General features: G+C 28.7%; 2 protein-coding genes across 5 annotated transcripts in view; both read left to right on the top strand.

Annotated features, from left to right (window-relative positions):
* LOC136976268 (uncharacterized) overlaps positions 1-23,212 on the top strand; it is a 122,214-nt gene that overhangs the window by 46,275 nt on the left and 52,727 nt on the right. The window lies entirely within an intron of this gene.
* Positions 1-23,212, top strand: part of LOC136976290 (serine/threonine-protein kinase unc-51-like) — an 87,789-nt gene that overhangs the window by 23,733 nt on the left and 40,844 nt on the right. For all 4 annotated transcript variants that reach the window (XM_067271548.1, XM_067271556.1, XM_067271533.1 and 1 more), the window contains exons 3-4: positions 13,135-13,185; positions 14,805-14,837. In XM_067271548.1, the coding sequence (XP_067127649.1) occupies positions 13,135-13,185; positions 14,805-14,837 (84 nt within the window). The remainder of the gene's footprint in view (positions 1-13,134; positions 13,186-14,804; positions 14,838-23,212) is intronic.

Here is a 23,212-nt window from a genome sequence, read left to right on the forward strand (position 1 = left end):
ATGACCATGGGTCAGCTGAATTGACTAGTATGAACAGGGGACGTAAGTAGGTTTGTGGTAAATTGTGGTGTTGAACTTATTATCCGCTATTTGAATCTTGATATTTAAGAAATTAACATTGGTGTAGCTCTCTTGATCCAATTTTAGTGTTAATCCATAGTTGTTATTATTAAACACCTTTAACACATCCCCAATATCTGGTCTACTTTGCCATACAATTAAAATGTCATCAACATATAGGGTGTAAATAAGGATATTATATTTGATGTTTATTAAGGACTGCTCTTCCAATTGTTGCAAGACAAGTTTACAAAGATTGCCTGAAATGGGGCTACCCATAGGTACTCCCCTTTTTTGAATGTACGTGCATTTATCAAAATAAAAACAGGATGAATAGCACAATAAGTGTGCAAGCTCTAATATCTGTGAGTGGAACGACTGTGCATCAGGTGTAGAGCTTAGAAAGAAATCTCTTAATGCACAAAAACATGGTTCTAAACAAATAGATGGAAACAAAATTGAACACGGTGAGATATTCAATCTGTTTTAAATTGATAGCTGCAAGTTTGGAGAGAAGTGCACCTGAATTGGAGATCATATATGTATACACTTATTGTATACAACCTGGCCTGCAGCAATCTGTATGTGAATCCTGCAGGATCCATGTACAGATCGCTGCAGGCCAGGTTAAAGGATCACAAATATGATGTACAAAGAGGAAACATTAATACAGCTCTGGCACATTACGCCAGCAAACCGGGGATTTCCCCCTGTTGAGACCAAGCTACCCTAATACACAGGGTCTTTGACCAACAAAATGTTAGAAGCTGTAGAGATATACAAGGCAGACAGGAGTGAGCTTGCATCAACGCGTATACCATTCATGTAACAAATGCACGGAAAATACTATCTAGACTCATAAGATACATCACAGCCTTTATTCGAACAAATTTGAAACTTTTAAAAATAGAACACAACTGCATTCTATTTATTTATTTTACATTATTATAAATTTACAATATGGTTAAGTATTTTTGTGTGCATTCATATTTTTCACTATTGTATTTTTATGTTTACTTGTCTTATGTTATTTTTTAATTTTTTTTTACCACAGATAGTTATTTAGGAAAGCAGTTAAATATTATATAGAGTATTTTACTAAATAAATAAATAAAAATTATATTAAAAATACAGAATAACAACAAATTAATGTAATAATTATTTCAAAAATAAATAAGAAATTGAAATCTTTAATATTTATGCTTGAGTCATACTTCAAATCTGCATAAACTTTAGTTGATTCAATAGTAAATGGAAAAGTAAAAAAAGAACATCTAAGAATAAATAATCAAGGAATTGCATATTTATTATATTAAAAGTTCATGGTAAAGGATACCATTACAAATTACACTCCAAAAATTTTTTGCATTTTCTACTCATTATTACTACTATTTATAACTTAATAATAATAACAACTCTCACTAGTTACCACCTTGCTGAGGTAAGAGAGTTCAGTAGTTGCAATGAATCATAGAGCAATACTGTTAGGAGCATAAGATCTAGTAGGGCACTTATGCCAGTGATGTCTATAGGGAGAAATGAAGCAAAGAGCAACCCACAAGCAGTATCTGATCCCAAGTGAGTTGCTGCTAAACAGTATCTGTTTTCCATGTTAGGGATGGCTGATTTATAAACACTTGGCTTTAAATATAAAAGTACACCACTTCTGTGAAGAAAACAAAAATGGTAGTTACACATTTACCATCTGATATCAGCTTGGACATCATCTGGATTAATGAAGTCCATGTTTGTGGGTTAGTAAGAGGCTCACATTTGAAAAATTGCTACAGTCTCCCTTGCCCAGCAATCCTACATTCAGCACTGGTGGGCAAGGGAGATTGTGGCAATTTATACTGAACATAAGTTTGATATTTTAATATTTTATTATTTCCGATTGAAGCAGTGAAACATTCAATTCAGTAAATGTTTTCTAATCAAAAACTGTTTCCATGATTTTGAGTTTTAGAATTAAATGTGTAATTAGTAAGTAAATTTATCTGTTTATGAATCATTGATTTATTTAAAAGAAATTTTATAAGCAATTTATCTGTTGTTAGAACTTCTTAAAATGAGCTCATTAGGTCAAAAAATTTTGAGTTTACTGCTTTTAAGTTATTAACTCAAATATACTGATTTTTATTTATATCGAATATAATGTGTAATATGTAAAACTGTTATTATATAATGATAATTAAAATATGATTCAGATAGTGTTTTTTCATTACCATTTTAACATAACAATTTTTGGGCTTATCATAAGTAGTTATACCTTTTTATTTAATTACTAATCCAACATTATTTATAGATAAGTGATTATAAAATTTAGTTACACAAAACTTGACAAGTATAAATGGAAAATGAACATAGTATTAATGAAAGTTTTAAATTTATGTATATAATAGAATCTTGTTTTGACCAATTACTTGGGCCGCTAAAAATCATCCATTGTTCTGAGAATCCATTATATCGCAAACAACGGATTCCCCACATACCCAGGAAAATATCAATTATTTGAAAAAATTTCTGTGATTTAATCCTCTACATATAAGAAATGCCAGTACTTGAAATTATTCAATTTCTCAAGATCTCTGTTCTTCAGTCTATGGAAATACATATGTTACAAGATTGCATAGCTCAATAGCACTTCACTTGATTTCATTGTTTGTTAAAAAAATTTGTTTATTTCAGTTTGTTTTGATACTTCTTTTCTGCTTATTAAATACAACAATTGTTTGATATTAATATCATGTACAGTACAGTCTGTTTTATGCTGAAACTCGAAAGGAAGGTCTTCATAGCTTGATAAGACTCATGGTCTTGCTAAATTTTGGCACTACTCTTCAACCAGCATCAGAATGTTCGCTGGGTGGCTCCTCCTCAATTGTATAAACCTACTGACTCTCTTTGTACAATTTTTAATTTGTACTATATGTATCACAGATGTAACAAGTGCATCATTGAATTCTACAAATTCCTGGAAACATCCAAATATTAACTAAAAGTAGTAAAAACACGAAGTGGATGGGGCTAGAAGAATCCATTATTGCGAGTTACAGATCTGCTAAAAGGAGATAAAATTATATTGATTTGGTGAGACTTGGGAAAAAATCTGTTATTTCAAGAAATCCGTTGTTCCCTGATCCAGTAAAACAAGATTCTACTGTATAGTAGTTAAAATATTTTAATAATGTAAAATTAATGACCTGTTGTAAAAATCAACTGGAGAGGAAAATATAGCCAAAATATATTTTGACTGATAGGCAATTTTTGTAAAAAAGAAAATGGCTATGAAAATGCTGTTAGATTAGTAATTAAATAAAAAGTATAACCATGTATGATAAGCTCAAAAATTGTTATGTTAAAATGGTAAAACAAAAACTAGAGATACAAAATAGAATGGCAAGAATTAGTAGTCAAAATGTTAATTCATATTAACTTTTACATTTACTTAATTTTTATTTATTTTATCAAAAGCAAAAAAAAGTGTTTTTCTCTTATGGAAAAAATGTACTTAAATTTATTTTTATTTCAAAGTTATTCAGAAATATTCTGCAAATGCAAATTTTAAAGTTTGGTTTTGTAATCTGATATCTTATTTATGTAATTTGATATTACAAAAAGTCTGTTTTGTAAGAAAAATATCAGCACTATGAAATATGAAACATTTATGAACAGATAAAGTAGTAAACTATAAGATGTTTATAAATGGGAAACACAATACCAAATTATAGTAAGAGAAAAATATAAACATATGCACCACATAAATTTTAATGATCAAAAAATTGCTGTGAAACACTTAGGTAAAGCAATATACATTCTATAAAAATTACTTAATTAAAAATATGTAAAGTGAAAAATTTACATAAAATTAAAATAATTTCATTAATTTAATTCAATGAGTATTGAAAATTTCATTCATAATGCTAATATACTGCTACAGAACTTGAAAGGACAATGACAAAGTATAAACATATGTTTGAGTAAATGTTATCATGTTTATTATGATATGCCAGCCAGTAGCTTGCATAATTTATGAAAACTACTGGAGGCATACATAACAATTGTGGAATATGGAATGTGAAAATTTAAATTGGGTATATACATAGTAAACAACTACCTGATATGTTCATATAGCCAAACAATCTACTGGATTATCTGTCATGCTGTATTAAGACTAATAAGGTTAGAGGTATCTCTTGATAATTCAGGTGTTTCTAACTAAGTTTTATCATTCGTATTGTTGTTATTTATTTATATACATAATATTTGTCACTTGGTGTTCTATTTATTAATTTTTTGCTGTTGTCATGTGTTACCTCTGTAAAAAGAATGCTTCTGTAAGTTTTTAAAAATCTTTGTTTTATTCTCAGTGTAACTGAAGAAATTTGCAACATTGCAAATGAAAGTACTTGAAGAATAATTAAATTTGTTTTTTATGTGTTTTTCACGTAAACTAAAACTTTTCACATGAAACACGTGAAACGTATTAGTTTTCACTCAGTTTTAAATTTTCACATTATGACATATTACTTATAATGATGAAGCAATTTTTCTCAAAAATGTCATACAAGATATTATATCGATTCTTTTACCAGTTTTCTTTATTATATACAACTATTTTGTCCAGTGCATAATTATTGTATAATATATAAGACAGACTGCTATTTTAGCATAGAATATTTAAGAAAAGTGTTTAGTGTATTTAAGCTATCTGTGCCTTTGGCATATATTCTGGTTAAAAATGTAGTACTGTAATATGTTTATGTGAACAATAACATTTTTGTTCAAGAATTGGGCTAGTAGAGGTTGTTTGGGAATTCATTAGTCTATGGATTGTAACTTCACATACAAGATGCAGGACAGTTTTTTTTTTCTAAAAGTTTGTATCTCACATGCTGTAAATTATGATTTAAAAAATTTTAAAAATTGTTATACTCTCAACGTTTGATATTTGAAGTTTGCTTAAAGGTCAATCACTTAACATTTGAAAATGTTAAATAAATTAAATTAGATAAATTTAATAGACTTTTATAATTAATAATTTGTGTTTCTATATTATTTGTTTATTGTTTGCAATAATTAAAGATATTATGTTATAATTGAATTCCAATTTCTAGGTAATATATTTTTCATTATGTATCTATTGAGCTAGGTTATCATATTGCTTATTTACTATTGTCATCATTCTCTTGATAGTACATTTTTTGTAATTTCTATTTAATTACAGTTTTATATTTTGTATTTTGATGATTTTTTTTCTTTCCAAATTAAAAATATAAAAAAAAATAGTAAACTTTGATTAATATAGTGTTATGGAAACTATGCTTTTGTTAGAAAATCTTTGAAATAACAGAGTTAGTTTCTGTATTATTATTTTTTTTTAATTTTTATTAAAAGTATCTATAGTGAGTTGTTTTATATTGTTGAAATGTTACAGAGAAGAAAATGAAAAACAAAAATCTAAATACTTTCATTGACAATGTAATCTTGTAAAGCAACTGGTGGGCAATTTTCAAAATTATAGTTGACAGAAAAGATTACTGATACATTCTTTGATAGTGAATGATTATATGGAAGAAATAAACATTTCTTCATTTCTTATGACCAAAGAAAATGTATTAAGATTAAATTTGTATTACATGTAGTGACAGGAGTAAAAAGAAAGAAGATTAACAACACAATTTAAGTGAGATATGGCATAATAATCTACCTATTTATCCAGGAAATTTTTTGAAGTATATTATACAAAAAAATCAATATAGAAAATAGTATGTAAATATAAAATATAATTATTCTTGCTTATAATTTGCATATTCTCTTATTTTCTTTTTTCATTATTTTATATTTTACATAAATTTTAAAGGAAAACATTATATATATTTAGAATGATATAAAAGCATCTCAGACAATTAATGGTTTGAAAAAAAATTATCTAGACAACAGAATTCTTTTAAAATAAGAATTATTATTTCATTTTCAGTGCAATTTTTTAAGCTTGTCTTTTATAATGTATTGCTCAAGGTCTTGATTTCTTGAGTATTTGTATTTGTAAATGGTCTGTCAAAAAATGTTTCTAGAATTTTGGATTTTGTACATGCTTTCAATGTTAATATATTTAGATTTATTTCTAAAGTTGGTCAATTTTATCAACCAAAAGTATTTTTTTTATTAACTATAAGAATACTTGAATCTGAACTTTAATGCTGCGTAAACATCTCCAAAATTAATATGAAATATAAATTTTGACTTCTTAAACATTGGATTTATGAAGTAATGAAGATGGGGAGGTATTTATGAAAAATGAGAACATAACTGTTATGCATAATCAGAAATATTTTAGTAAAAGTTTGCAGATTATAATGAGCAATTATTTATTGTGGCATTGTCACAATGCTGGGTTAAAATTTTTCATCACAACACACTTAAGTTTAGTAGTATCTTGTTCCTGTATATCATGCTTTTTAACAATGAAGTCATGTGAGTCATGTATCTAACTTTATTCAGGAGAAAATTTTTGAATTAAAATAACAAGACTTCTAGCCAAAAATTCATGTATAGTTAATCTGAGCCTCCTGCCCCTAAGTTTCCATATCTAGTCTTGACTTTCATCTATATAACATCACTCTTGATCTATATAACATCATTAACACTTACAGGTTATTTTGAGCTGTACAGCTTATTGAATATTGTACAGGGTGTCCACCATGAACCTGTCACATTTGTTTCGACTGCCATATCAAAGGGCAAGGCAGTAATAAGATGTTGTGCATTCTATTAGGCGGAGAAAGTGTGGAAGTTGTATAGATAAATTTGAAAACCTGCCAAAGTGACTGTAGGTGGCGTGGCAGTAGTCAAACACAAAATGGCTTATCGACAGCTGTGTGGTAGTATGCTGAAACAAATACCATAATTCAAGTGCAACAGAACTTTTGTCGCATGTTTGGCAAGGAGCCACCCTTGAGGAACACTCAAGTTATGGAAACAATACTCCTTGATGAAGGGATCATCAAGAAGTGTGGCGATCAAGGAGGCCACTTCTTGGCTTCTTCGATCACTAAACAACAAGTGTTGTTTCTCATGGTGGCATATGACATTGACGAAAAAAAGTAGGCTCTATCTTGAGGAAACCGTGTTTTGTATTTTCGTTTCTTTTCTTTTCTTTCGAAGACACAATGTAGTGACGTAAACTTAAACACTGGGCGAATTTTTCATCCTTTTTATTCGGTTGGAACGCTTTTTTATTACATAACGCGTTTCGGGCCGATGCCCCTCTTCAGCCAACTAAACATTAAAAAGTGAGAGATGACTATATACAAATATTTAAAATAAAGTTTTAAATATTTGTATATAGTCAGTGTTTAAGTTTACGTCACTACATTGTGTCTTCGAAAGAAAAGAAAAGAAAGGAAAAAGTAGGCTGTTTTTTTTCAAGCTCTGATGGTCCATAAAAAAAAAAGACAAGTGTAAATAACAAAATGAATTTTTTACCAACAAAAGTTAGGTATAAAATAAACATGGTTACTTTTGGTACATAATCACTCTGAAGGTTGAGGCATTTGTCATATCTGTGGATGAGCTTTTCCATTTCCTTGTCATAGAATGTTGCCGCCAATGACTCGAGATGAGCCCTAACGTTTTAAAAATTGTCATTAGTCTCAAACCTCTGCCCTCCTAGCCACTTTTCCTGTTCGGGAAAGAGGTGGAAGTTGCTCGGTGCTAAATGAAGGCTATATGCTGGGTGTTTAAAGGTGGTGAAGACTTCCACCTTTCAGACTTCCACCCAGCTTAAAACTTTTTAATGTGTGAAGACTTCCACCTCTTTTCTGAACTGAAAATGTGGTTAGCAGGGCAGAGGTTTGAGACTGATGACGATCTTCAAAACAACATTGTTAAGGCCATCTCAATTCACTGGCGGCAACATTCTATGACAAGGGAATGGAAACGCTCATCCACAGATATGACAAATTCTTCAATCTTCACAATATTCGTGATGATTATGTCATATATATATTTATATATATAAATCATATAATAGTCTCGGCAAAGAAAGTCTTGCTTATGAAACATTATTACAGAAAAAAATTAAAATGCATGAAATGTTTTCTGTATTTTATTTCTGTAAAAAAATTAATTTTTGTGTGTTTGCAATTTAAATTATATGTAATACTTAACCTATAGTCTTGTTTCATAACAAACAAGGCTGTAGAGCAGGCCTGGCCACAGCCTTGCCTGCTCTACAGCCTCCACATTTAATGTGATGGACCACATGTGGCTCGTCACGTTAAATCGTGTGGCCCGCTAAGCGATATTATATATCTATTAAAACTTTTGTTTCCCGTTATGTGTATACCAAAACAATTAAATAAATGAAAATTTGCATGTGTCATTGTTATAATGCGCAAGTCCGAGTACGAACTCTTGGTATAACAATAAAATCTTATTCATTTTGTATTTGTTTTACTTTTTTAAAAGCATGTTTTCCTAAATTGTGTCCCACCATAATATTACGCATGATCAAAGTGGCCCGCGAAACAATTTGAGTTGGCCAGGCCTGCTGTAGAGAGATGGGGGAAGCAGCAGGTAAAAATTACTTGAACCTGAAGGAACCCTTAAAGTCCTTTAAAAATAAATTATCACATATGAGAGATTTGTAAAGATTGTGATCTTAACAAATATGATTTAAATAAAACAAAGTTTAATACAAAGTTTTAAATAAAATAAATGCAAATTTTGTTACAGAAATATTAGAAAATTATTTCTGTAATTTGTTGGGAAAGGAACCCAATGGAATGTGGGCTTGATCTATCTTTTGGCACTGATGATAAAATATTCCTTACTCAATCAAAAACTAAATGAGTGTAATATTAACACTAACATTTATATTCAGTTGATATATATAAATCTCAAAACATTTTTTACCTTTTTAAATGGCCTTAAAAAATGTTTTGATATTTAAGTGAGGCCATCTTCAGTGTAAATTCTACAACAAAAAACCAAACAAACTAGCAACTTGATACATTGGGTCAGATGTTTAAATTTTGGTTGTTCCAAATTTTGGATGTTTAAGTTGGCAGTTTCCAATTTTTTTTGACTTGTATACCCCATGGTAGCTCATTTTCCTAAGTTCTATTCCATGTGTTTGTCAAATAGTAGCTCTAAGGTCAGTTATGTAATGCTGTACAATTACATTTTTTAAACTCAAACAGCATTGGAGGAAGGACACAGATAAATGTATTAAAAGAATAATTATATCTTTATTTAAATTTAAGCATTGAGTGTTGTGACATTGTCAAAGGCCTTAACACAGAATTTGAATATTTTTATAACATACCACTTCTTATTAATTTTTTTTTTTCATGCACTCCTAAACCATCAAGCGTGTACCACTAGCAGTACATGCTTGATAGTTTAGGGGTATGTGAAAAAAAATTCCCCTGATTGGGAATTGCTGCATTTATTAAAATGTTTTTCTAAATTTAAATTTAGGTTTATAACCTGAATATTTCTGAGTATTCTTTCACAAATACCAACTAAATATAACAACAGTATACTACAAAATTTAATGCTATTCGTGCAATATGATTATTCTTACAAGAAGTGAATAAATAAAAATTACGCCGGTAACAGGTTCAGTATTTAGAAGTGAATAAAACTGCATATTTTTATTATTTTTTATCAACTTTTATCTGTATCTAGCCATATTTAAATTTATTGACGAATCAATTTAATATAGCAAAGGTATTCAATATTTAATAAATATAAAATAGAAATACGACTTCACAAAGTTGGGACCTTGTCTTGTCTTTTACTTCCGCCGTTCACACCATCAGCAATCCTTTAAAGTTCACAGTCTCTCGGAGACGACCTTTCTTTTGAGGCTACTGCCTTCGTAAAAGAATGTAAAACAGGTAAAAAGCGTCCTCTGGTGTTATCGCCACAGTTAATTTATCACATTTTAAGTAAAAAATTAAAGGACTGCTGATGGTGTGAACGGCGGAAGTAAAAGACAAGACAAGGTCTCAACTTTGTGAAGTCGTATTTCTATTTTATATTTATTAAATGTGAATAACGCCGGCCATGTTCTTGTATTTAATTTTTTACTTAAAATGTGATAAATTAACTGTGGCGATAACACCAGAGGACGCTTTTTACCTGTTTTACATTCTTTTACGGAGGCAGTAGCCTCAAAAGAAAGGTCGTCTCCGAGAGACTGTGAACTTTAAAGGACTGCTGATGGTGTGAACGGCGGAAGTAAAAGACAAGACAAGGTCCCAACTTTGTGAAGTCGTATTTCTATTTTATATTTATTAAATGTGAATAACGCCGGCCATGTTCCTGTATTTAATTTTTTATTCAATATTTAATTAAATTTTCAGCTGTTAATGTATAATTTCTGATGAAAATGAACAGTTCATTAACAATTTACTTTTATTTGTAAGTGTTTATAGTATAACTAATTAATAAAAAGTATTTGTTATTATTTTAATACTACAAACAGTTTGAAAAGTTATCATCCCTGACCCATTTTATTTTTATAGAAAATAACATCTGTAGTTATTCTTTGACGAAATTATAACCTTGATGGTGTTTTATGTTTTACCTTGATATACAAATTGTATAGTTTGATAAAAAGAAATAATCTTTTATTAAAAAAAATTATTGTATATGTTTTTATCAGTAAATTTTTTTCTTTGTTTTTTTTTGAAATTGTTACCTGGAATTGTAAAATAATGATTGCATAAAGAAACTGATATGAAGAAAATTACAAATACAACAATGAAACAGTTTGTTGGTGTTAAATTTGCAAAAACAGATTTAATAAAACACTAAAATGTTTTCTGATATTTCAGATTGAAATTATTGTAAATGTTTTGCTCCTTATTTTAAATATTTTACGATTAAAGTTATCATAAAATTTTTAAAATAAAGAGTGAAACATTTACAAAACTTTCAATCTGAAATATCAGGAAACATTCGAAGTATTTTATTGAATCTGTTTTTGCAAATTTAACACTGACAAACTCTCATTGTCTTCATAATTATTACTTGGGAAAATTATAAATAAAATTATGCAATTATTTTGAACAACTACTTGACACCTAACTGTGAATTCCAGCATATAATGAATGTTTAATGTTCAAATGTTTTCAGCCATCTTTCAGAGGCCCGCATCAGGAATAAATGCAAGAAAAACACAAAAAGCAGTTCTATCCTTTGAAAATTTCTACCTTTTGAACTTCGCTGCATTCCAATTTTTAAACATTTAAATGATGATCAATACAAAAATCGTTACGTCATATAAATTAATTATTTTTTCAAATAAAGCTATAAATAAACTCAATATTATTATATTCTGTGGCATTCTAAAAGATAGCCTGATATTTTAATTTTAAGATTTAACTGATGTTCGATATGGCAGTTGTTTTCTCTACATTACATAAAGTTAAATAAAATAAATACAAATAAAAATTATTGTTATATTTGTGGCATTGTAAATAATACCTCTACAGTTGGGAACTGGAATACAGTCAGAGTTAATGCAATCTCCCTTCATGCCCGCTCTATAAATTTCAACAGCCTGTAATGAATGTAAGTCGTGTCAGTCAAAAACCTTATGTATAAGAGTAGCTTTGGGTTTGGTAGCATATTGGGCCAGTTTTTTATGTTCAATTATTTTGAGATAGTTCCATATTTATTTCATAAGAGATAGAAGTAAATTGAATGCATTCTTTCAAATTCAGGGCCTACTGAATGATAACACTCGGTCACTAGTTGGTTGTGTATTTGAGCTTGACCATGGGCTGGCTACATGGGAGTTTTTTGGATATGTCTGACAACTAAATATTGGCTAGTTTTCCATAGAAATCCTCCTGAGAGGCATTCCCTTGGCAGATTGCCCAAGTGTTATATCGCTGTATCCTGTCAATCCTTTCAAATTTGTAAATTTGAAAGAATTCATTCAATATAACTGAAATTTATTTTTTCATCATAAAAACTATTTCACTTATATTTTATCATTATTTTCTTTTATAACCAACAACTTAAATATAATGCTGTCTTCCAAATGTAAAATATAAAAAATATATTTATTTGACGCTTATTAAGATACTGATGTAAGTAGAAAATTACTGCTTAATATGATATTGGAGATTCCTACTAAATTGGTCTTAGTTATAGTTCTACCTGTGTAATTTGGCACACAGGGCAGCAAGTATTCTTCAGGCTATATGAGCTACCGCAATACGTTCTACTTCATCCCAATCAATATCAAGAAGCTCCAGATTTTCTATAAATATGTTGTGCCAAGTTCTTGGTCATCTCTTTCTTTTGCCATTTATAGTTGCCTATTATATGAGTAAATTTAGCTAATTTAAACTATTAAGACTCCTATAATATCACCAAATTACTGAATTTTTTATGAGTAGTTTACTTTATTTTTACTGAATTTCTATAATAATACAATAGATGTCAGCAAATTATGAAAAATTTAGTATTAACAATAACTAAATCAATAATGTAGTTATTCCATACATCAATTAAATCTGTTCTACAATATGACTCCATTCTAAGGAATAGGTTTCTTGATAATGATGTAACTCTTGATTAATTAAAAATGTTTGTAATAAATTAAGTTATAATATATATTTGGTAGTTTGGTAATGATAAAATAATAAAACCATGGGATGTGTCACTACATTATGAAATTCAATAAGTGTGTTTAATATATAGAATATGAATAATTATATTCTTTTTAAAATTTTATTTAATTCTGAGCAGACAGTTGCTGTTATATATAAGAATAGTTTTTTTTAATATTATATAATCAGTTCAATTTATATTTACATTTAAAATTAATTATGGCAAGTTCTAAAAATATTATATCTTAATTAATATTATTATTGATATGATTTTATATTTCATTCTTTTTCTTATTTATTACTTTTATTTAAATGATATTAAAGAATAATATACTATTATTGTAAAATGAAGGCCTATTTATTTAATAAATAAAATTAATGATTTTAAAATTTGTTTAATATCAGTTTATAAAAACCATCTTAATTTTGGTTTTAGGAACTGGCAGAATTACATCATGAAAATGTAGTAGCCTTATTGGATTGCAAGGTAACTGTTATTATTTATAAGCATGTTTTTATTTTTATAAATTTTTACAAAGATTTTAATGTCATATTTTAATAAAATGTTAAAATATATATGCTTTCAACAAAAACTGTAAAATATACATGCAAACAAAACTTTCACTGTTTTGATTTTTTTTTTCTGTATATGGAACTAATACTGGATAAATCTAAAATATAACATGTATAACATGTGCAAAAAACCAAAATTCCAGCAAAAGGAATGTAAATTTAATGAGAAACTAACATTTTTCACAGCTTTTATCATTCATTATTAGGTTACAAACTGTTCTAACATATACAAATCAAAGAACAAAATTTTTAAAACATGGAACTGGCTTCTGATTAATCAGTGAAGCAAGCATGAATTTAGGTGTTAAGCAATTAGAAAATTCAATTAGTGGATTTTAAAGAAAGGCCCTCCATGCTTGTAAGAGTGTTATTGTTCTTCTACAGTAATTAGTTGTCACTATTGCTGCATGCTTTGTATATCTCCAGTTTTTCTAAGTGTTCGAGATGGTTAATCTTGCTGGAGTGATGTATAAGATGTGCCTTGTCCAGTGCACTTGAACTTGATCATCTGTAGCAAGAGCTACCAAAGTGGTTGTTGTGTGATCCTTTATGATTGATAAGTGTTCTTTTAATTGAAGGCTGAACCAATAATTTTAGCCCCTGTGTATTTCAGCTGTTGGCCAACTTTGTTGTCTGACACAGAAATGGAATAAATTCTTGGAATTTGACATTTATCACAAGGGTCCTTAACATTTCTGAGTAAGTTTCTTCTCTAAGCAATTGAGATGTTAATTGCTTTCATGATCTCTCAGAATATGCATCTGAAGTGTTTGTTATAATTTACTGGTTTGTAAATTTTAATTTCCATCTTGTGGTTGGTTTGTGGCAGAGACATTATATCTGTTGATTATATCTTTGATTATTTTGGATGGGTAACCTGATGATGATTGCTAAAAGCTGTTGAAAACATTAGTTTCTCATTAAATTTACATTCCTTTTGCTGGATTTTTGATGTTTTGTGTGTGTTATACTTTTATTTTTCTCTAAAGTAATTCTTCATTTTTTTATACTGAATTTTAAATGATGTTATTACATATGATAGTTGCAACAAAATAAATAAAAATTGAATTACAAAAGAAAAAAATAGTTGTTTAAAATATTAATACATTTTAATAAACATTTTGTAAAAACAATGTAGAACAATATAAAGCATGTTTTAAATATGTAGGAAAAAGTAAAACTGGGTTTTGAATCTCATCTTGAAAATATTGAAGAAATTTAAACTTAAAGATGCATTTAAAAGAAATGTTTTCTTATTAATGTTTGTGATGATGATTAAATTTAATTTTCTAGAAATTGTCGAAAATATTTTTATATTACTAAAGTTGTTATTGTTTATTCAATATGGAATATTGTAATTAGAAGCAGAAGAATTACTACTACTAATTACAATATTCCATGTTGAATAAACAATGTATAATTGGATATAATAAGAGTGATTATTAGTATTGAGGAGGAAAAAGATAGATTTTTAAATAAAAGTGCAAAAGAAATTTTGAAACAGTTTTATAAAGATATTTAATATATTTTCAGGAAACTGCACATCATGTTTATTTAGTAATGGAGGTAAGCTTTATAATTTATTTTCAGTAATATAATTTAATCAGTATTAGTAAATTAAATTAGTTGTATTTAATTAAATTAGATATTATATTTTACATTTTAAAACATGAAATCTATTTAAAGTTAATATAAAAGCAGAGATTTCCGCTATTTAAAGTTATGTTTTTGAAAATTTATAATAATTGGATCATTATTATTCATGAACACAACATTGAACTAAGATGTATATTTATTGTAATATATCTGGAGTAATGTTGTGATATGTTCTCATTTAAATATATATCATAAAATTAAATTTGTAATTTAATTATAATTAGTTGTTTAATTATATTGTAAATATAATTAAAAACTTACTTTTTGTATTATTATTTTTTTAAATGATGTTTTATGTGATAAATAAAATTTGGATTTAACTAAAATAAAATTGACAGTTAAAAGAAATTTAAGAAAAACATCAGATCCAAAAGCAGCACCATAATTTTATTATTACCCATATTAATATAACCTGCAGAAAATTTCTAAAACAAAAAAAGTTAAATCACTCACATTGTCATATATCCCACACCTCTGAAGTTACTATTGAAAAGTTATTTAACCTTTATGCAGTTTAGAATATATAATCTTATACATTTTTCCAGTTTTTTAATTTTATTTTTGTTTGTAAGTCATTCATTATTGTTGTAATTTTATAATAAGAAAAATGAAAAAATGGAATATTTGAAATAATTTTCTAAATTGTATTTAAATATCAAAAGTAATATCGGTTAAATTTGTTGAAAGATCTGATTGTAATGCATAGGCCATTCAATAGTTTTTTATTTTAACAAAAGACAATGGCCATACACAAAGTGTTTAGCCAGCAGAAGAAGGGAAGGGAAGGAGGAGGGTGAGGAGATAGAAAGAAGAGAAAGGAAGGATTCCTCTGAGCGGTGTATGTAAAGTTACAACTCCCTCCATGATTAATGTTGACGTGCAGTTTTTAGGCTGAAAAGCCATGGGTCTAAAAGAAAGTCTGAATTGTAGCATACATCAATAAGTAATGCAGCTGCATAAAAGCTAGAGAGGGTAAAGTTTAAAGCTTAAAACTAAAGTAAAGGCTTAAAACTAATACTAAAATAATACAGAAACTAAGCTAGCTAGCCCTGTAATAAGCAGAATAACCTAACTGAAACAACCAGTAGAAACAGTAAATATACTAGTAACTTAAAATTAACTTATAGCTATTTTAAATATAAATAACACTACATACAGATAAAATATTAAATCCAACAAAACAACACAATACATATTATCTCATCTCATGTATATGGACACCATAAAACTCTGCATTCATACAAGCATAGTTAAATCGTCTATTACATGTTACACTCTTTTACTCCACTGACATTCAAATGGAATTTGGTGTAGACAAATACAGAATACTTCATATAGAAAAAAGAAATCCCAAAGAAGGATGATGTTCATGCTGTCTGACAATGTATACATCTAGTATTATATCTAATTGGGCATGGATTTGAAAGTACTATTTGTCTAAGGATGATTTTGTATTTGGAAATGGAGACATCATAAATACATGGCTAAGGGTAAAGTATACAAATATGTAGTATTTCAACAGACAAAATTCATGGAACAGGCACAAATAAAATAAAAACTAACGAAAGAATAGAACAGCTGATTAAACTCAATACTATCAACATATGTTGTTCCAGTACTGACATTCATTTAGAGTTATACATAGCTCCAAAGGAAAACATCAGCAGCATTAACAAAATACAACAAACATCATCTTAAGTTGTCCACAGAAAGATTAATTCTTTCTTGTAAAGAGGTGGACAAGGCTTCACAGATATTTTAAACCTGAACTACAAACAAATACAGACAGACACTGTAAAAGTTTTTCTACAGAAAAAAGAAACATTGTTATTATAAAAAGCAATAACTCTTGCAAAGACACACAAAATATACTACAATCATGCCATAATGTGAGGACCAGGTTTAACCCGGCCCAAAATCTTTTTTTTATTGTTCAAATCCCCTCGTGAGAAATTGGAGAAACGGTCGAAATTCTAAGGATGTGCAGCCTTCCACCGTCGAAACGCACTTCCTTTCCCTCTAGATCCAAACTGAGTCACGGAGATAGAATCATCAGCGTTTCACCCACTATCACGATTGGTGATCGAAGATAATGTGACCTGTAGTATATAAGGGGGGAAAAGGCTGATAATGGGGTCGCTGAAGGTCCGCGTAAGAGGTTCGACCCGTAGGATCCGTCCTGTGAATCGAAGGCCGACAAACGAAGTCACCGAAGCCCGCCGACGACGAGCTGCCCCGACCGATCCTCCTGTTTACCTCCACGACCGGAGAACTGAAACAATTAGTACTTTGATTACAACCGATATACCCTAGGAAGAGGTATGACCCCTAAATTTGTAAACTCTCTCTCTCCCGCGGTTAGGAACTGGACGCGTTAGATTTTCTGTATTTTGTTTATCTGTCTAAATAAATCGTTATTTGGTTTCATCATGGTTCCGTTATTTCGAATATCGCCTTAAACTTATCGACGAACCCACACACTTCCTCCACTCGACCTGATAAATAATTACCCCATCCCGACAAGTCGGGATATCATAAAAATTTAGCCATCCTTGACAGTGGGGTGGGTTTTGCCGACCTGTTCGCCGAAAAAAAGGAGGTACTACTCCATCCTACCTCCCGGTGTTCCCACAATAATCACAGACAAAACAATTCATCACAATAGACCAGACATCCCCTTCATTGATAAAAAAAAAAAAAAAAACCATTATCACATACTGTTTATCACATACGTAACTGTACCAAACACTTCCAATGTACAAAATACATTTATCTATACTCAGAACTCATCTATAAAATAAAGTGGGGAGAATGGATAAGGTACATATTGTGCCAGTAATCCTTTCTCACACAGTCATACCACATACACTTTACAAAAGTCTTGAAACAGTAGAGCTTCACAATAATGCATATATCACACTACAGAAGGCTACCATATTAAACACTTATCACATTGTCAGGAAATTCTTAAATACAGATACATATGCAAACAGCACATAAAACATTTGTTTCAGTTTGGTCTAGTATTGGACTAGACACTAGTATATATATCATGTAGTGTTCATTCCATTAACATCATAATGATACTAATAATAAATGCTAAAGGAAACTTGAAAAAATTAAATAGAAAAATTAATCTTGTGTGAATTGTCTTTGTAAACCAAGTAATGAAATTGGTAGACGCTCCAACAGCAAACGGTTAGGGAAACTTAGTTTATTTATCCATATGCGTTTCGGGTTGGTTTATATTCCAACCCCTCTTCAGTGCTGTTAAGGAAATTACAAAAAACGTTGAGGTTTCCGACAGTATTTATGATCACGTAAATTGGAAAATAATAAACATAGAAACTTACATATTATAAAACTGATGCGTTATTATAAGTTGGTACAATTTATAAATTTTTTTCCCGTATTTTTAACAGGAGTGTTACAGTTACTACAACAAAATATTTGTGATTTAATACAATAAACAAATTTGTGATTTAATACAATTGTTAAAAATATATATATTTATATACAGTTATACATTTTATATTATTTAAATACAAACTTACATTTGGAGTGCAGGTGTTATGTTCATGATGAGAGTGAAGACGGGTAAAGACCGGAGTTTAACGGGACTTGACTGCTAGTTGACATGTGTTGTAAGGTTACCGAAAGCTAAGGCAATCTGAACAGTGGGGTGTGCTGTAAATGATGTTTAACGGATGGAGGTGTCCCACTGTTCAATTCACACAAGATTAATTTCACAGCATCCACACCTTCTACGTTAGAAAAATTTAATGTGGGTTATATTTTTAGTATATTTGATACTTGAAGAGTTATCTGGGATCAAGACAAGTTTAGGGTGATAATATGGCCTGTCTCGGCAGGCATGTTTGCTCTATCTGATGTATAGTTAGAATAAATAAGCAATTGCCATTATTGATATAAATGACAATTATTTAATAAAATAGCATAGAAATATTTTGAAGATTGTGTTTTTATGCTTTAAAATATAGCATTTGAAAAATGTCTAGAAATAAAAATGTTCTATGAAAAATTCTTACAGATACAAGAAATTTATCATGAAAAGACTGACTTTCATAATTACATTCATTATATTAAAAACTAATTAATAGATAAAATATTTTTATAATCTTTGATTTCATTTTTAATACTTAAATAATTAAGAAAATAATAATGTAGAATGTTGTGTAATATAATTCTGATTCATATTATCAGTAAAATTCAAGTCAGTGATACTTCAAAATGAAACTATTAATTTCCAGAAATACTTTTCAGATTAATAAAGATATTAAATATTTATGTAATGCTCCAAATACAATTTATAGTTTACATAGTATTTTCTTTAATTTTCTTTGTTTAATTTCTCAGTGTTATTGAAATGAATTTTTAATTGGGCTGCAATTTGAAAAAATTGTAGATCTATATTTTTTCACTGTTGCCTGTCTCAATTTGTCTGTCTTTCCTTAAACTTGAGAACAGAGTTAGATAAGTGATTGATAAGACCAGATATGGAAACCTTAGGGACAGGAGGCCCCGATTAACTATATATGTAAACTTCTGGTATAACCAGAAGTCATGTTATTTCTCAATTCAAAAATTTTCTCCTGGAAGGTGTTATCTAGATGATTGGCATGACTCTATTGTTAAAGGAAAAGTATGATGTACAGGGGCAGGCGACTGCTAATTTGAGATGGAGAGCATATATTTTAAGTTAAATAAATTTAAAATATGATTAAAAATTGCAGCTGAGCAATTATTTGTTGTGATGAGGTCACAATAAATAATTACTTGTTTTTATAATAATTTTTATTATTTCTTAATAGTTGGTTTATTAAGACAAAATATGAGATAAAAAAAAATTCTAAATATTAAAAGTTTTTGACTTTTTGACTAAATGTTTAAAAATATACATAATTTCAAGACAGACAAGAAAATAATTTGGAATCTTTTTAGTACGCCCTTTTCATACCACAGAAATACAAACACTAGTGGAGTTGACCTTTCTTTACAAGGTTTTCCACACCTGAAACTATGTAAAATTGCTTTTAAAAGTCATTCTGACCTTATACCAAAACCACTTTTAAAAGCATATTTACATAAGTGTAAGTGGGAGTAACCTGTAAAGAAAGATCAGTTCTAACAGCGTGTGTGTTCCTGCAGTATGAAAAAGGCATACTAAAAAGAATTCAAATTATTTTTGTGCACCTTCAAATTAAGTACATTTTAATTGAATTTTGTCTTAAATTTTTATTGTTAAGTTTATGTATTCTTGAATTTCTTTCATATAATTTTCAATAGACTGCTATCCTGTAGATTTAAACAAATTTTAGAAAATTGTATTTAGAATAATTATTGTAGATTTATTTGGGTGGAATATATTATACTTCATAGACTAAAAAATTATTCACATTGTTAGTTTTAAAAAATAGTGGTTAATAAATATTGAATTTTACTTGTTTTGAATTGTATCTATTGTTTTTGTAGTCTATCATTATCTATATTTAATTTAATATCTGTAATAAATCAATTTTTCTTTTTACATTAGATAGTGCAATTAACACTTTCCTTTATTATTTTGTATAGTAATATAAAAATAATTCATAAAATGAATAGATTTAGTAACTTACTGATATATAACTATATTTACTGTTTTAATCATTAACCTTATTAATTATTTATAAATTAGTTAATTTAAATAATTAAATTTTAGTGTTGGTTATTTTTATTTTATTTTGCACTATTTTAAATTAATTTTTGAGATGAAAGTATCATTTTGATTACTCTACCACATCATTAAGGCATTACTATTGCACAGTCTAACTCATTTTATGACAATTAATATTTTTGTCAAAGATTGCACTATTTTTAATGCGGTCCCTATCCCCCGCATAAAAACAGGTTTGACTGTATTTGAAAATTTTTTAATGGAAAAAATGTACATTTACTTTTTAAGTTCAGTATAACCTGATTAGAGCTTGATACTGAAAGTCACACGATAAAATCTGAATATCTCCTAGAGCTATAGTTTCTTTCAGCTACTTTAGAATTCATATTTCTATAATAAAGATTATTTTAATCAATTTTTTTTATTGAAGTTGTTTACTTTAAAAATAATTAATCTTTCTTTTGTAAAAATATATAATTTACATTTTAATCTAGGGCAATTAAATTGATCTATAGAAACGTTAATTATAGTAATTCTTTTTTTATCAAATACATTTAAAATTACATATATTGTATTTCCTTGATTCTAAGACATTCATATTATTATTATTATTACTACTAATTTTTACCTGTCTGAAATAGAGATTATATTGATAGGCATTTTAATTTGCAGTTCAAAATAGCAATCAACAGTCATTTGGAGTAGAGCAGATAATGCATCAGTAATAAACACTTTTTGTTTACTGCCACAACGTTACTTCTTCCAACTTTGCAAAATTTGAATTGCATATTTACCTACCTACCTACCTAAATACTATAGAACTCGTAAGAAATTTTTGAGTAAACACGTTAAGATTATTTTTATTTAATCTTTGAATGAATAGATTTTACTTATTAGAACTGTTAAAAGCAGTAAAAAAAATTAATGTGGCTAAGAGTTTTGAAAAAACTTCAGTGTTACTTACCAAATGAAAAATTGCTCATCTCTGTATTAAATTAATCAATTATTGATTTTAGTAATTGAAGAATATTAGCTATTTTATAGCATTTCATGTTTTTTTACTGTTACTTAGTAAAACTTAAAAAAATTGATTATTTAAAAGTTTTTCCCTCTATAAAAAAAACTTTAAATTTAAATTTTAAAATTATCGTGGATGCCACTTAGAATCCACGATGTCATAGAATCGGGGAAATATGGTACAAGTATAAAAATAATATACTCACTCACTCACTATATTAAATTTTTAAATTAAATTCTAACATTAATATTTTAATGTCCAAAAATATGGGTCCAAAAATACTATAAAAAGTCAAAGCGAACACTTTTATTATGCTATAAATCTTACATTTAATTGTATTTTTCAATATATCCAACTTTTGTGCAATGTATGCTCACTCTTTATGGCCAAACCTTTAGAGCCTGATCTGTCATCTCTTGGAGAACTTTTGTAATTTCTTTCTGAATGGTGCATTTTAATCCATTTAATGTGCACACATTTTGTTTTTTACTCTTTGTTTCAAGTAGCCCTAAAAGAAATAAACACGGGGAGCAGCATCGGGACTGTTTGGAAACTATTGTGAGGGTTTAATAAATTTTAGGAATGCAATTGTAGTCATATATAAAGGGTCAGAGTCCGGATGAAATACAAAGTTGCTATCTGGGAACAGTCTCTTGGCATATGACCAGAAAAAAGGATGAAGGATCTTCTTAGTATAGTATTTTGAAGATACTTTTGCCCCAGATTTCAAAAAATGGGCTTCATTGATCTTTTTCTGAAATTCTGGCCCAAATCATAACCCCTTGCGGATGAGATGCTGATGTTGACGATGGTGCTTTGAAGCAATTCTGCTCCTGTTAATGTAGCAGACCTTTTTCTTTCCCTTGAAATTTAGTGAGATAGAATCAAGCTTTATCAGTTATGGTAAACTGTTGCTGTCTATTTTTCTTGAACAGATGATAGAATGGCCAAGACCTGCAGTATCTCTTCTGGATGAATGCATTGGAAAGCTCATGATATGCAGGTTTCATGACAAGTTTAAGGCCTATTTTCTACAGATTATAATTGGCCACTTATTGATTAACTCCAAACCTTCATCTTATTTTTAATTTTGCTGGTTGGTTCTTCTTACTGGCCATAAGCTTTAGTCTCTATAATGTTTCCTTTGGTAAGATACATTTTTAACTTTCACTGCTTTGCTTTGATTCTTGTCTGAATGCTCTCTGCTTACCATTTTTAATGTTATGATATAGTGATGAACCTTTCATTTATGACTATAAATAGTGATATCTATCCAATGGAAATGCATTGTCCTTTTGATCTTAAATTTTTCTGAACTTGTCTGAAGGACCATGCAAGTTCTGAAAGAGTTCTAATTATCCCAACTGTTTCATCAATTATTTTCTTATCCACCATTTTGTCCTAGATGACTGTTCTAGACATGTGCACTTGCTAGATTTTCTACAATTCAAACGTCACCCACATCATTATGCAAATCATTTTCATTACAACATTCACTTAAGTGTTCACTTTGATTTTTTGTAGACCTATAGTGTGTATTCTACAATTTTAACATCTCATAGCTTTTAACAACTTATACTTTATATGCAATTT

Source organism: Centruroides vittatus, unplaced genomic scaffold (assembly GCF_030686945.1).
Source record: "Centruroides vittatus isolate TY-2023 unplaced genomic scaffold, ASM3068694v2 contig_1110, whole genome shotgun sequence".
Taxonomy (NCBI): Eukaryota; Metazoa; Arthropoda; class Arachnida; order Scorpiones; family Buthidae; genus Centruroides; species Centruroides vittatus.